Source organism: Homalodisca vitripennis, chromosome 2 (genome assembly GCF_021130785.1).
Source record: "Homalodisca vitripennis isolate AUS2020 chromosome 2, UT_GWSS_2.1, whole genome shotgun sequence".
Classification (NCBI taxonomy): Eukaryota; Metazoa; Arthropoda; class Insecta; order Hemiptera; family Cicadellidae; genus Homalodisca; species Homalodisca vitripennis.
In genome coordinates, this window is record NC_060208.1 from 170841995 (window position 1) to 170859599 (window position 17605).

General features: G+C 33.4%; 1 protein-coding gene across 1 annotated transcript; it reads right to left on the reverse strand.

The window, feature by feature from the left end:
- Nucleotides 1-1991: 1991 nt before the first annotated feature.
- Nucleotides 1992-12472, reverse strand: LOC124355020 (stromal cell-derived factor 2). Its single transcript, XM_046805894.1, has 5 exons — nt 12191-12472; nt 9784-9979; nt 5529-5653; nt 4872-4968; nt 1992-2605 (listed from the first exon to the last, which is right to left on the reverse strand). The coding sequence occupies exons 1-5, from the start codon at nt 12279-12281 to the stop codon at nt 2428-2430; spliced, it is 687 nt and encodes a 228-aa protein (XP_046661850.1). The 5' UTR covers nt 12282-12472; the 3' UTR covers nt 1992-2427.
- Between the last annotated feature and the right edge of the window lie 5133 nt (nt 12473-17605).

Below are 17605 nucleotides of genomic sequence, written 5' to 3' on the forward strand. Positions count from 1 at the left end.
TAATTTAAAACTAGTTGCCTTCATTATTGAGGATCTGATAGAGATTTCTTAAAATCGTATCATTGACTGTCTATTTGTGCGACAACTCTTGGTCTTGGAGACTTGAAACTTGGCACATAGTTTCCTCTTGGTCCAAGGAAGAGCTCCATTGATTTTGAAGTCAAAGGACATTTCGTCTCTGTACGATAACTCTTGAAACTGTAAGAGACTTGAAACTGGTTATATAGGTTACTCTTGGCCCAAAGAAGAATTCTAACCCCTGTACGGGTCAAGAGGTAAAATCACAGTCCATTCATTTGTACCTATTTTGTTACATTCCGTTATGTTCTTCAATATAAGTTTATAGAATTAAAAATTTTCTGACTGGATCAGGTAAGTATTAGGCTAATATAAATTACTAAACATAGAATATTTTCTTTGATCATTTAATGTTATACTTCACAGTAGGTGCTTCAGGTAGTACAATCGATTTTTGGATAGAAAAATATTTTTTAATTTTAAATTCATAGCCCTTTGTGATAATTCCCCTTAAGACTGATCAGGTAAAATCATTACTCCACTAGAAATTACTGGCATTTGAACTAGGAAATTTAGGCAATTTTATCATTAGACCCACATAAAAACGGCTGACGATAATAAATATACATTTTTTACAGTACTTCAACAAGTTATGTACTGTACAGTACTTCAGAAAGTGACATGTTTTTTGTTCACTTATGACTTAAGCAAATTATTACTTTTGTTTAGTTTAATACCAATCACGAAAATAAGATTTTATTTAATAATTGGTTTTTAAAGAAAAATTAGGTTAAGGAAATTATTTTTTTTACATCATTTACAAATGAAAAGCATGTCCATCCCTCCGGTCATCTTTTATGTGTATACTGTTAAAATTTCAAATCCTTATTTATAGCTTTGTAGTCGTTGACAAAGCATTGTAGAGTTCCTTCATTTCTGCTTTAGTTAGGAGGTTGTCGACCACCATCACCCACAAGAGGGTGAGACAGAACCCCTTCCTGGGGGCAGCCTTTCCGTGCCGTGATAGTGACCAATTCATACCCTATCTTAACTGTAACTTGTCTACTTTTCAGGAGGGTTGCTACATAGTTTCAGTTTCACACATAGTTGCACCATATCCGCATGCCGCGTCTCATATCATAAAACGAAATGTCAATAGAAGAACGTCATTGGCTTTTTATTGATTTTTTTTCATTTTTGATGCAATCTAACTTGTTCCAAAATGGTCATAATTCAATATATTTACATATTCCTAGACAATCACAGCATCTCCATATACATGATAATGTAATAGACTAAAATAAGACAATACAGATATTTCTGTACGCCACATTTAGTGCAATTCTGATGGTATGGACATATCCATATGCCGTGCTTTAAGGGTTAATAAGATTGGGGTCAAAACCTTCATGAATAAAATTGAATTATTAAATTTTTAACACTAAAACTATACTACTGATATATTGTTAGTTTGTCATTATGACCTGAAAGACATACCAGTGATATATCATTATTTAGTACTAAAAGGGTTTGGGTTAATATAACAATGGAAATGATGCCCAAGCTCATTATTAGTTTTCTATCTAACAAAAAATTTTTAATTTTTAACCAATCACAATTTGTTATTTATGTATCTATTTTATACCTATACAGGTTAATCTTTACCTTTCTCATAGTATGGAAAGAATATGTAGTAAATTATTTCAATTTAATAGATTAAATATGAAATGATCTGCTGAACAAATTTATAACACTACCAATGACTAGTATGTGATAAATTTTTGTTGACTGAAGTTAGAAAATGATGTTGAGTGGTTTTAATTACTTACTACAGTGAGACAAAATTGTTTTTGGATATTGCTATTTCTGTCCTTACTTAAAAACTTCAGTACATGTACAAACATTTCATAAACTGAAAACACCATGTATCACCACAAAACTGGTTTCACAAATGCAGATTTAAAAAGTTGAAATTAAGTATTTTTAATATTTATTTCACTATTCATGTTGAAAACACAATACACTGTCATAAATAATACAACTATAGAAGCTGATACTTTATGCTAATACTCTGCAATTTAAATAACTATCACAATTCACACAAAGTATTGGACAAACAAACACACTTTGTATTGTATAACGAAGTCTTTGAACAATATACAGGAATGTGTTACACATCAATTTCAATCACATCCTTTTAAAGAATAATACAATATTTTTTCCCTTTTATCACAATAATGTTCATAAATAAATAAATGCCCAACAATTGATTAAAAATAGGAAAACCAGAATCTAATTGATAAACTTGTCCATGTTATACTGAAACATCACTACATGTCATGCCACAATATCTTGTACTTTAAAACAAGTAAAACTTTTGTGTCCTGACAAATGACAGAACAAGTTGGCCTAAAGTTCTGTATGTTCGATATGAACTTGTTTCTTAGGATTGAAATCACTTGGGTGGATGAAGAGACCTTCTGACGCCTTCCAATGAACAGGATTAGAGTTTGGCCATTGGACACCAACAATTTCGTGCTGCCCATTGATGGGCCTGCCATATGTCTGCCCAGAGACTGACAGATAGCTGCAAACAAACATAACTTTTAGGAGAGTCAAGTTGATCCCTAGTCACAAATTTATATTTTATTTAAAGAGGCAATTGGCTAAGCATAGCTCAGCCTGTAAATGAGGCAAGGCTGGAAAGTTTGTGTCTGTGTGGATGTAAATAGGTATATTTGTGTGGGTTTGTCTACACATTATCTCAAGAATAGTTTAACCTTTTCATAAAACAAAGAGATTTAGCAAGAAAGCTGGCCTATTTATTAAATTATAAGGCACAGTTGGAAGTTGGGATATTTTATTCAACTACTTATTACTACTTATTCAACCAAAATTATGGAACGCACTACCAAATGGATTAAGATCACTGCCATTTGGTATTCTCAAGAGACAAATTGGATTTTGTTTTTTTGGAACATCCATTTTATGAAGTGGATGAGTTTTTTGGAATTACTCATGAATTAAATAATTATTGTTGATCTTGGGAAATTCTTTTATCTGTGTTGTAATTAGTTTTTAATTCATTAATTGATTCGTTTTAATTGATTTTATTTATTTAATATATTACTTCTTTTAAAGATCTCGACGAACTGGAGGATTGCATTGCTCTTAAAATTGAAATGTACAATATTGTGTTTTCAATGTGACAATGTATGTAATCTTAACCAGTAATAAATGAGTATCATTGAGTACTTAGAATGAAAGTAGTTTAAAGGACCAGAAGTAGATTTATTTTTAAAATTTCAAGTCTATATTTTTCAATTACATCTGATAAATAACAGTCACGAATTATGACACACTGAAACATACTCTCTCAAAAGTACATTATAAAACTTTGTTTAATGTTTTTATTAATCTAATGTGTGATACATGTTATACCTAATTGAAGAACAAAAATATTTTTTCTGATCCTATTTTTTTTTTTTTTTTTTTTTTTTTTGTATTCACTCCATAATATGGAAGATCAATTTGCTGGATTCTTAATAAAAGAAACTCTGACTAAGGGACATTTTTTAGTTCACTGAATTCTGCATCTTGCGGTCTTAAAGTGTTGATGCAAACCACTCCACCATCCTTCCATTTAGAATATGAGCAGCTGTCATGATCTTGGTTAGTTTAGGTTTTATGACTATCACAAGTTTTCCAAATCACATCACGCTAAACATTGCTGAACTATTTTGGCCTTGCAATGGAGAGTTAACATAAGCCAACAAATGATAAATTAGATATTCTGAACTTTCTCTGGTTTAACAAGGGGATGGCTCGTTACAGCAAGGTGAAATATCTTTAGATTTTAATAGCTAACACGTTGACGACATGTACCCTATCGGGAACACGTGATCTTTAACAACTGCCATCATGTACCCAATCGAGTACACACCAGGCTTTCGTAAACTGCATGGTGCGCCAAATGGAATACATAGTATTATGCATTTCCTTATTACATTTTTATTGTTTGTCTGTCTTGGTTGTATGATAAATTTAATCCTTTAATTTAATTTAATAATTTAAAATTTAATAAATACACCGTGGGATGCACAATTGCTTATTTTTTTTAAGTGAATTAATTTTTAGGTACCTCTTAGGGTACAATGAGAAAAATTGAAAAAACTTTGAAATAATGTTTGTGTGAAAAAAATTGTGAAGTCTACTTTTCTTGTTATTTCAGATGTTTAACGTAAAAAAAACTATTACAGTTTTTCAACATTATTATTGAAAAATTCAACGGTATATAAATAAGTCTGGTAATTAGTCATCAACTTGAACGTGTTAACAATGTTTCAAAATGGTGTGAACTAAGAAAACCTGATGATAAACATGATCTGTCAACAGTTTTTAATTTTGTACCTGATTATAAAAATCCATAACTTTAAAGTGAAGTTCAGTAAAATAATCTAGCATATCTTTCTACATTCATTCATACTAAAAGAAAAAAACACTTTTGGATATAAATAACTGCATTAAAGAGTTCTTTGGGAAACTTCTTGTTCAAAAGACTTATTGTGATTCTTTTGCTAATTCCAAGTGTCAGAAAACATGTCTGAATTGATCCTCAAAATTACTCATCATCCTTTGGCACTAACAGGAAAAGTCTAGGATTAAAATGTTGAATGCACTATTTTGTATATGTAGAAATACCTATTTCACATTAGCAGATTAACTTTAGTCTTTAAATGATTGTTATAATCTAGTGTCATTCTAAGGCAAAAATATTATTATTTGTGTCATGTCAGTTTTGATTTTCCACTTAGAAAATAAAACAATATGAAGATAAAGCAAAGGTAACTCACACATCAGTGTCAACATGTTTCAACATGACTTTCTCGTCTCTCTCCCAGGCATCTCCATCACACAGCACGACCCAGTGATCCCCCGTGTCTCCCTCTCCTGTTGGACATAAACATGAATGGTAAAAATAACAAGTATGATTACATAGTACAATTGCTGTTGAAATAAAAGACAGGTTTTTATACAATATTAATATAAATAACATACCAAACATTTCTAGAATCTTAATGGTTCAGTTTTTACAACAAACAATGTGGTAAAAGTTATGACAAATTGGAAATCTACAGATGTATGTATATGTAGAAATTAGGCTCTTAAGTTAATTTATTTTATTTTATTTTCAAAAAACACATATTCTGGTAAATACATAATCCTAAGATTAAATACTCCATATATGAAACCATAATTATTTATGATCAGTACAAAATTCTGCTTCCGTAGTTTATAATTTCTATAAACTTTTTATAGTAAAGACTACTATACAGTAGGCTGTAACGGAATGTTTAACAAAGATTATTCAGCATTTCCATTTATGCTCCTCAATATGCTGATAATCTCTGATCATAAATTGCTATGACATAACCTGTTTATAAATTTCACTGATTCAATATTTTTAATTTTTTTAACTAAAAATTAAGTTGTTATTTTACGTTTTTTACCTTCATTTCCATAAGCAGAAACTTCTTGGTTTCCAGATAAAGGTGAAGAGAAGTGATGTGAGTGTAGATTTTTATTTGTTGCCAGATGTGTTAACCGAATTGAGCTCCCACATTTGACAGGTTCCCTTAAACATGAAATAATTACTTAGATTAGGTTAATTAAAAATAACTATTTTATAAAATACTTTGGTACACTGCTATAACTTATTTCAACTATAACTGCCTAAAAAACATCTGAGAGATGAAAGAATAAAATGTCTACCGTAATTCCGGGTTACTTTGGCCCGGGGGTGTTACTTTGTCCCAGAATGGAAAAAGAAACATAGCCTAGTCTGTAACAATCCGATTGCATACGATTCATGTAGTAATAGGCAAATCCGCAAGGTCACAGCACTAGTCAAGGATGGCTACCTTCAAAATAGTTCATAGATTGGTCGCTAGGTTGAAGCAGGTCTTATTGCATAACCTTGTTGAAGACACGTGTTTTGTGGTTGTAAAACTTTCATCAGTACCGGGATTCTTTAACATACTTTATTAAGGTAAAGTGCTAAAATTTAAAGCCAATATCATCCTAATAAACAATATATATATATATATATATATATATATATATATATATATATATATATATATATATATATCAGGTTTCTGGATTAACTTTTAAGATATTATGTTACTAGAATAGATAAAGAAAGTGTGTTGGTAACTGAAGAAAAACGGGTAACTTTGTCCCAGTAAAAAAAAGGGCCAAAGTAGCCCGTAAAATAGTGAACTATGATATAAATTGACTAAACTGTTGAAAAATGGTGTTCTATTCATTTTTATAACGCTATTATTTATTGTGTGAGTTACTAAAACACTATATTATTTATTTCAGATGTACAAAAATATGCCATCAAAGTACAAGAGGCAACCAGGGAGTAGAAAATACCATGATTACACAGAAGCAAAACTTAATGACTGCTTAGAAGCTATTAGATCAGGACAAATGAGTCAACGACAGGCTGAGTCACATTTCAAGATCTGCCGAAGCACTATAAAAAATAAGCTAAAAAACGGCACACCTCTTCACCTGGTCATCCAAATATCTTTACTAAAGAAGAGGAACAAGCATTTGCAAGCCATGTAGATAAGCTTTCTGAATATGGCTTTCCCATAGATGAAGTTGATTTACGTTTTGTTGTTAAAGCTTATCTCTGTAGGCAAGGAAAGGTTGTTAGACAATTTAATGACAATTTACCTGGACGAGACTGGGCTAAATCTTTCTTAGCAAGACACCCATTATTAACAAAGCGGTTTGCTTCAAACATTAAAAGAGTACGGGCCGCAGTGACTGAGGATACAATAACTGAATTTATTGAGAATCTAGAACAAGTTTTGACAGATCATGAACCGATACCACCCAGCAATATATATAATCACGATGAAACTGATGACCCTGGACGTAAGAAAATCATTTGCCGTAGGGGTTGTAAGTACCCCGAACGTGTTATGAACTCCACAAAATCAAGCACAACAGTAATGTTCTGTGCTAATGCTGCAGGAGAGCCAATACCACCTTATGTTATATACAAGGCTGAACATTTATGGAACACATGGACAGAAGGTGGCCCTGTTGGAGCTAGATACAACAGGACTTGACATGGATGGATTGACTTACCAACGTTTGAAGAATGGTTTACATCACACCTCCTTCCAGAATTAAAGAAAATAGAGGGGGAAAAGGTAGTTATAGGGGACAATTTAAGCTCTCATTTAAACATCAATGTACTTCAACTATGTCAGGAGAATAACATATCTTTTGTTTGCTTACCACCAAATTCAAGCCACTTAACTCAGCCTCTAGATGTGGCATATTTCAGACCATTAAAAATTAAATGGAAGCAAAAAAGGAACAATGGAAACAAACCGAAAGTGGAAAAAATGTTGCATCCCTGCCTAAAGACTTATTTCCTAGGCTGTTAAAAAAGAAATTGGATTCACTTAAGGAAAACACTTAAACTAACATAATATTTGGTTTCAGAAAGTCAGGAATTCATCCACTTAACAAAGATGAGATATTAAAACACCTCCCATCAAAAATTACATCAGCTGACTTAGAACTTGTTGGAGAATCTTTTCTATCTCATATAGAAAAGAAAAGGAGTGAAATTGTGAAACCCCAAAGCTCTAGAAAAAGGAAACTAAATGTACCAGCTGGCCAAAGCATCACTGAACAAGACTTATCCAACAACAAGAAGAGAAAATTCCAAAAGAAAAACCAAAACAAAAGAAAATAAGAAACACAAAAAAGAATAAATGTGGGGATTTTTTGTCATCTGATGAAGAATGTGACATTTATAGTAGGTATTGTTTCATCTGGGCACAGTGATTTGATACTTAGTTCGGATGAGGAAGTGTATGTATCATAACCCACAAAGACTCGCAAACAAGAAAAACTTGAACAAATACCCCAAACCTCTGGCTTAGACAGTAATACTCACAACAGTTCTGTTGTAGACAATGAGCCAATGGAATCAACTTTGCAAACAACTCTGGAAACTCACTCTGAAAAGGACGCTGTAGAAGAAGGAAAATTTGTAGTGGTTACCTGGAATGAAAAACAATTTCCAAGACTCGTTATGAGTGTACTAGACACTGGTGCTATTGTGGATTGTATGCAGCCTATACCAAGGTATTGGAAGTGGCCCAATGAAAAAGACATGCTTTTCTATAAATGGTCTGACATTGTACAACTGATCAGTCCTCCAAAATTTGCTGAAAAGAGAACTTTTTTCTGTAAATATGCCATAAATAACAGACTTACATTACATGATATACCATATACTTAATGTTACTTATATTAAGACTAATATTGTTCACTTTCTTTTTCCTTCATTGCTTTTAAACAATTTTTAAGTCAAGCTTATATACTTAATGTTACTTATATTAAGACTAATATATTGTTCACTTTCTTTTTCCTTCATTGCTTTTAAACAATTTTTAAGTCAAGCTTAAGTCAATTTTTACTTTGCTTTCTGTAAAACATGTGAAAAACTAGTGAAAAATAAAAATAAATAAAGTCTGATTATTTACGACACAAGAGAATTTTTTTATCCAAACCACGGTGTTACATTGCTCCAACTATAATTTGCAGTATTGTGAGATAGGGATATATGAAGTGGGACAAAGTTACCCTAACCAGTGTCTTACTTTGGCCCAAGATAAAAATTAATAAATTTAATAAATCAACTATGAAACATGTATTTTTAATATAACTATCTTTTAGAGAAGGTTTTGAACTATTAAAAATTAGCCGTCAAACTTCAGTACTTGTCAGTTTGTTATGTTTGTTCCAATACAATATCAAACAAAAAACTTTGGTAAAAGTGGGGCAAAGTAACCCAGTTTTACGGTAGTTAATTATTTCCTTTAAATTTAGTGGACATATTACATAAAATGAATAATTGTAGAAGTTTAATACAATGAAAGCGCAGCACATAGTACTTTTCCTCCTCAATTAAGAACATGGTACTTCAGATAGTTAGTTTTACTCGTTTTTATTTCTTACTGTTACATAGTGTTGCGATTGCAAGTTTATGATCTGTACATATGAATCGATCCCATTTTGAATTGGCTATTTGTTACCACTTCATTAACTTAAAATCCTTTTATAAGTGAGATTAGAAATCTGTAAATGTAATTTGTTTTATTAACATCAGGAATATTGTGATTTAGTAAATTTTAGAAATCTTTAGCCGGGAACAATTTTAGATCTCATCCTGTACAGTCCAGACCAAGTGCCAAGTGACTACTTCCATTTTTAAACCAGAAATTAATTTTGCTGTAAAGCGGTTGAATGTCAACAAAGAGTTGAATGTCAACAAACTTATATTTCTCTATAATATATAAGTGTTGTTAGCAGTACATGATATAATTTTGTAAGAATTGTTACTCTGAATGCCTTGAGGAACAATTCGAAGCTCTCATTGGTTAAATGAACTCGCACAATATAGCATACCTTTGAGTTGTGTTGCCTGAAAGTCCAAAACAATCCTTATCTCATTGTAATTGAGTGTGGAGTTAACCGTAAAGGTAACTTGGTCTATAGTTTCAAACTTATTATTACTTTGCACTTTATCTAAATATGAACTTATTTACAGCTTTGTACACTAGTGTTTGGAAAAACATTATTTCACACAGTTTACAAAATTATTATAAAGCAAGTTTTTTTTTTTTTTAATTAAGAATGCCTACTGCAAGTTGATAGACTTACCCCCTTACACATTGTTTTTTTGTCTCTCCTTTTATTACCCAATGAGAGTTGACATCCTCCTGAGATTCCGTCCCCGTTACAGACTGCTGACCACTTCCTGTTCCGTATTTAACATCATGTGAGTGTAGTCTCACTTTGTAGTCTGTATTTAGCAATTTAAGAACAGATCCACATGTGACATACTCAGCAGCTTTACCTGGAAATTGTGTAAGGTTGTAAACAATTGTACTAGAATTAAAGGTACTTTGGGATTATACCGACCACACCCAGACATGAATCGTTATTTGACATTTTGCTTCTACTGATTACTAGATTAACGTAGAACAATATTTCGTCAATATAAACCAGGAATTGTCTTATCGCAAACCCCTCCCTATCCTCAGACAGAGGTCAAAGTCGAGCGGTCTAGTAGGTAACGTGATTGCAGTCTCGCCGCCCGTTCAGCTGGTGCGTCGCTTTGTTGTACTTCCGTGTTTTACCCCTACATTTTATTCTTGATCACACTCCGCCACCCAAAATGCGAGTGCCTCCGGCCATCAGCGCGGGCTTCGGCAACCCGCGCTGATGTCAACAAAAGAAAAACATCCCTCGAGATAGTAACTATCAGTAAAATATCAAATTCTAGAGGAGCTGATCAAAAATATAAATTGAATTGTAATGGAAAGGCAATTATCAACCATGCAAAAAACTTAAATAATCATGTGATTCCTCGCGGCCTGAATAAAAACAAGTTTTGAGTGTTTTTTTCAATAAAGAGTTTAGTTTTTGTTGAATTTTTGTGTTTGGAGAAATGTAGGGGTAAAACACGGAAGTACAACAAAGCGACACACCAGCTGAACGGGCAGCGAGACTCTGCAATCACGTTATCTACTAGATCGCTCGACTTTGACCTCTGTCTGAGGATAGGGAGGGGTTTGCGATAAGACAATTCCTGGTTTATATTGACGAAATATTGTTCTACGCTAATCTAGTAATCAGTAGAAGCAAAATGTCAAATAACGATTCATGTCTGGGTGTGGTCGGTATAATCCCAAAATACCGATAACAGCGACAACAATACCGATCACAATACCTGGAAATGCTTGTTGATTGATGGAATGTTAGTTCTGTTGCTCAACTACATCGTTTTATAACGTTCTAAGTTCATTGAAAAAAGTGTAAGCGTTGGGGGCATATTACGGAATCTGACTCCATTAACAATTGATCATCGTTGTAAGTTTGTAATTTTGTAATTAAAGAGTTGTTTTTTCGTTCTATCAAATTGTTTCTATACCTAAATTTATATTTTTGTGTTCTTCATACTGGTGTGGTCGGTATAATCCCAAAGTACCGAATTAAATTATCAAATTCATATTTTTATGATGCTGTTTTGCCTCATGGTATGGAATCCTCCAATGAGGAGAGTAGGATCTGGGGGCTCACCCTCAGGAAAATATTGAAATCTTAAACCTTCCGGATAGCTTTTTAACGTTATTTATGTATATCTGCTATTATAGACCAACTAATATTTAAAAATTCAAGTAATTTTCAACATTCATAATTTAATAGATAACATTAGATTTAACAGGATAAGCCCATAGATTCCATTCATGGAAAGAACAAGTACTCCGACCTTGTTCCTAACTGAATCCTAACCTAGTTCCTGAACTAATCCCATACTAAATATCTAGTAATTTTATAACGCGATTTAGTTCTGAAAATAGGTGTGGCCTAAGAATTAGTTTAGTAATATATTATGGTAGACTATGACTAGAAAGTGTATACAAAGTTTTATCAAAATCAGCTTGTACATTTTTAAGATACAGGACCATCCATAACTTACAGTTTTAGTTATTTGATAAGTTTAGTTAAAATCAATATATACACTAGACCACGTCCACAATGTGTATGCGAAGTTTTAACAAAATCAGCTTGTATTTTTGAGGTATGGGACCATCCATAACTTGCATATTCTGTGTTTCGTCCGCACAATTGATATAGCTCCGAAAATAGATGAAGCCTAATGAGTGTTGTAATACACTAATAGACTATGACTAGAATGTGAATATAGCTTTATCGCTTTATCAAAATCGGCTCGTTTATATATATATATATATATATATTTAAACACACAGCCGGCCAATTCTTTTTTTTCTGTATTTTTCAGGTGTCACTACTATGCACAAAATTATAATCTGTAGTTATAGATAGGTTATTTAACATTATAGTATTGTAAAGTTATTTTAGATCATTTTAGTGGTTGTTCCTAAACCCAATATTTACTGAAATAACATATTTATTAAAAAAGAAATATTAAACATTTTTCAACCCATCATGCTAGTCTATAGCAAAGAAACACAAAAGTTGAACTGTTAGGCTATTATTAATTATACATGGAAAGCTCAATAAGTTGTCTACTTCAACTTACCGTGAGTATAATGTAAAGAAATGCTAAATAAAATATAAATAATAAGGAGAAATCCGACGTTTGAGTTAAGCTCTGTTAGCTTATTCATCATAAATTAAATAATTTACGCTTCAATTAACTTTTTTCAAAACAATACTACAACTCCACTTGCAATATTAACCAAAATACTGGTTATAAATTCAGTTTCAGATTAAGAAGTTAACCTCTTCACTATCAGCGGCACAAATAAACCACAAAACGTCAACATGGTAAGAAAATTGTGTAAATCTATCATCTGTTATGTTTGTGATTGGTTAGCGAAATAGTTATCACCAAAAGCAAAGCCAATAAATTTAAAATTACACGTATGTTTCTTATATACATACGTCAGTCTTGATTTTCACCTATAAGTATATTCTACAACTTGTATAATCAAAGCCATTACATTAGTAATAATGATTTAATATTCAAATAAAGTAATACCGTATCTTTATAATAACAGTATCTGCTGTGTTGGAGAGAGAAGTGAGAAGTGATCTTGTTTGTAGAGACCATGTGCTTTTTTTGCTTCCCTGTATTTTACAAATATTAGTGGTAATATATAGTTGTTTAAGAAATTTTTTGATGGGTAAGTGAAGAGATAAATGTTGTCTATATGAATGAATAAATCGTTGGTGTGAAAAACTGTTATCAAAGAAGTAAACTAAAACTGAAGATATAAAACTTTTGAGAATTCAGGAATGAAGTGACTGGTCCAGGTGAGATCAGATAAGAAGGGACTAGACCAGAGTGCAGGTTTCTGACCTTTGTACCAGCAGATAACAGCAAGCTGCTCTGAAGGATATAATAACAAGTCTATGTTTACAAACATTGCTATCACTGTTTCTTCTTTTCCCACTAACATCATATATAAGCTTCTTATAAAGTATTATTTGCATAGAGGTAGCTTTTGAAAATACGTAAAATATCAATTGAAATATCATCTTTGAATATCATGGCTTGTGATAGCTGTCAGTTTTGTCCGGTGTGTAAAAAATTTAGTTAAAGAAGATGACAGTGCGTTACAGTGTGAAATTTTTTGCAATAATTGGTTTCACTGTGCATGTGTGTCAATCACTGATGTGGAATATGAATATATGAAGATTCTAGCGGAAAAATCTAAATGGGCTTGCGAAAGCTTGTGGTTTAAGGTTAACCAAGTTTACTGAACAGTCAAAAGACATTGACGGGCTTATTAACTTATCCATTACTGTTGACAAACTGTTTGCTAGTGTTGAAAAAACGTAGTAAATGACAATTTAGCTCTAAAATGAGAAATTTGATAATTTTCTAGTGGCAGCAGATGCATATAGGGTTAGTGTAAAAACCGGATGTTTACAACACGGCCAAATTGAAGGAAAGTCAAATCTTTTTCTGCTGTGGCAAAGGCCACTAACTCAAACAATCTGACAATAGAATCCAGGACTTTCGATTCGACAATCGATAATACAACGGTACCAAACTCTCAGACCTGTGGAGAAAACGTCGAGAGTAAAGTTTTTGGTAGACGATGACGAACGTTTTCCAAATGCTTTGGACGTCGTGAGTGACTATCGCAGAGGCACTGAGAAAAAAAGCCTTCTCGCAGAAAACGAGGAATTTCAGTGGAGTTTAGTGATGGAAATTACGGTTACTTTGACGTAATAGGTTTCCAACGTTACGTGACGGAGCCGTAATAGGTTCCAGTAGCCTATTATTTTTGTCACCTATTACGGGGACAGCTCCGGCTCCGCCTTGGCGCTGTGGCTCCGCTCGCGCTCGGCCCGGTCTGTCACTGTCACCATATTATTTAATGGTGACAGTTACGTTACAGCCGTAGCTCTCGTAACTTCAGCAAACACCCGTCACCGCAAACACTGATAATTCAACTTAATTTTTGAAATTACAGGTTAGAGTTGCAATACTAAAACATATTATTTATTCGTAATTCTAAATTGCTTATGAACTAGTGTGTCATTTAAAATTTACTTAAGTTAAGTTACTATTAAGTCTTAAACCAGGGCTATAAAGTTGATAAGCCAATACCTTTTAGAATGTAATTTATGAGATACAACGTATTGAAAAAATATACAAAGTATATTACAACTACAATATGCAAGTAAAAATATACAACTAAAAAAAACTTGTACTAAAAATATGTCGGCATTATAAAACAACAGCTCTTAACACAGTTTGCCTGACATATAATAAGAAAACTAAACTAAGAACAACTAAAAAAACTTATTGCACTAAATATCTGTTAGCATTTAAAAACAACAGTTGTTCACATCGTTTCCCTGATAATCTGGTACGTCGTTCTGTAATTATGTATCCTGCTTTTGAGAATAATCTCTCACAGGGGACCGATGTTGCCACTGCACAAAAATGTTTTTTTTACAACTTGTGACAACAGAGGGTAAAAAACTTCATTTTGTTTCCACCACAGTAGTGGGTTTTCTGAGCGTCCGATGCATTCCTCGTCTAAATAACGGTTCATTTCAACAATTGCAGCAGATGTCTTTGAACCTGAAAATACAATGAATTATTGTAAGTGGATAATAAAGTGTTTTAACACGTAATTGAATATGACAGCAGATGCCTTTAAACCCTGAAAATACAATTATTTTAAGTGGATAATAAAGTGTTTTTTAAACCCAATTTAATATGGTTTACAGATTAATATATTTTAACGTACCTGACGGTTTCTTGGATGCTATCATCTTATCAAGGTCTGCCCAGATAGAAAACTTTGCCTGTTTTGTAAGAGGCTGATTTCCATCGTCTTTTCCTGACTTCCACTGACAGACGTCACAGAAGTGCTTGTCTTCTTGCTCCATATGGCTGACATGAGCTCAGTGCAGTAGGTTTTTATGGATCCAGCTGATTTTTCATCTGAAAAATACTGCAAGCTTGAAACGTGGATCTAACAACGTCGCCAAAGCTATTAGTCTTGCTGTTTTCAATGTTAGAAAATCTGGTTTTTAGTCCTTTGAGCAATTCATCAACTACACGTTTGGAGACTTCGCTTAGGGTTTCTTTTCTCATTTTATTGCAGACAGAAACTAGTCCATTGATAAATCCAATCACTTGGCTAGCTGTAAGGTAATTTTCCCCAGAGATATTTCTGGTTACTTCTTCAAATGGTTCCAGAACCATTACCAATTCGGAGCAAGTCTTCCATTCATCTTCGGGTGAGCACTGGAATTTCTTTATTGATTAAAGCCACTGTCGTTTTAACAGCATCCTTCAACTCTGAAATTCTTTGCAACATATAAAATGTTGAGTTCCATCTTGTAGCTACTTGTAGAACTAGTTTTTTGGGTTCCAGTCCCAAATTTTTCTGTACTTCCCTTAGCTTCTCTGTAGCACTAGTGCTTCTTTTAAAATGAGAAACTATAGCTTTTATGCGATCTGTTAAGCTCTGACAAACCTTCAATGCATCCTGCAAAATTAAATTAATTGTATGGGCGAAACATCCGAAGTGTTTTAGTTTAGTTCATTAGTTATAGCCCCTACAATATTACTGGCATTGTCAGAGACAATGATCATGATTTTGCCTTCAAGGTGAAATTTTTTTTACAATTTTGTCTATTTCTACCGCCAAGTTTACACTTGTATGAGAAGATCTGATGACAGAACACTCAAGTAAAATTGATTTTAATTCAAAATCGTTAGAAATGTGGTGGGAAGTTAGAGCCATATAACTCTCTGTGTTTGAAGAGGTCCAAGTGTCAGTTGTCAAAGTAACATTTGATACTGTTAGCATTTCTTGTCGAACAGCATTCAAACACATCTCATATTCTGCTGGTATCATAGAAGATGAAATGGTTTTTCTGTTTGGCAGAACATAGTTTGGATTTAGACCATTGACGAACTTTTTAAAACCTTCGTCCTCTACTACTGAAAAGGGTTGGTAATCTTGAACAAACACATTTAAGAGGAGCTTGTCTAGTTTCTTCTTTTGGGTTTCACTAATTTTTTTCTGCTGAGGTATGAAGGACCTAATGCTTGGTTGGTTATTTGGTACAATATTACACATTGAACTATTAGTGGCAATGTTGTCAGAATTTACATTCTGCATGGCAATGTTGGTGTTCGATGTAGTCCTGTTTAAAGTAGAGGCCAAAGAAGGAACAGCAAGGGGTTTCAACCACATTTGATACCGGTAAGTGTTTCCCTCCTGGCGGTGGCAAAGCAACAGTGGTATGTTTTCTTTCTAAATGCTTTCTAAGGTTAGAAACTGTAGTTTTAAAACTTGCCATTGACACATAAATCGCACCTAGCAATTTTACTTACGGGATCCGTAGTTGTGAAGTAAGACCACAAATAACTAGTCTTCTGTTTTCTGTTCATTTTTGTTTCACACACAGTCACACAAAATTAAAGATATTAACTACAAAAACTGAGTGAAACTATTAAACACAATTTTATTAATGTATAAAACTAGTGGAAAAAGTCCAAAACACTACTATTAAACTATTAATACGGTTAGAACTGTCAATAACCAACTTGAAATGCACAAACACGATAGTAGCCCTCAGAGTCAGAACGCAAGTGCATTGAAGTTTTCGTGTCATAACACGACACGAATGGTCTGTGAATCACGTGTGAATGACGTGACAAAACTCAAATATAGTGACAGCGGTAAACGTAACGAATCCAGTGTCAGTGACACACCGTTCGTTCCGTATTACTCGTAGTTTTTTGTAATAGGGTGATGGGTAGAAGTGACAGATCCAGACTGTTTCTCAGATAGCCGTTTACTAAGTAACTGTTATGTTTACGTGACAAAAATAATAGGGTGTTTGTTGTAACCTATTACAACGGTGACGGCTACTACGTGGTAATAGTGTTATTAAATCCTATTACGTTCTGTAACGACCATCACTAGTGGAGTTGGAGACAATAATAATAGAGGTCGCCAACAGGAGGCTAGGTCCTTCTCAAACAGTAATAGAGTTTTTACAAAGTCTAGTACCAAATGGACGGCTGTCAACTACAGGAAAAGCGGTTGGAACAACAACTACAAGAGGAGATCTGAAGGTTATTCTATCAATGGGAGCAAAATGGACTCCAACATATCTATAGTTCCTGATACAGACGGAAAGGAGAGGCCTGCCACTGGATCAGCCCCAACTTACAGTGACATTCTAAGAAGTGAAGATAAAAACAAGGTAGTGCGTGGAACTTTGAAGGTAAGCGACAGTAATCCTCTTAAGCCGGCAAAACGCATGAGATGGCTTTTTTCTGTCCGGTTTGGACCCAGTTGTGTCCGCTCAGTCAATCACAGACTACCTGCATAGCCTTAAAGGTGATGCCGTTTTTCATTGTAATAAACTTGTGACAAGATATAGCAGTTACAGCTCTTTTAAGGTGGAGTACCCCATGAACTTGGTGAGGAATTGATGCACCCAAATC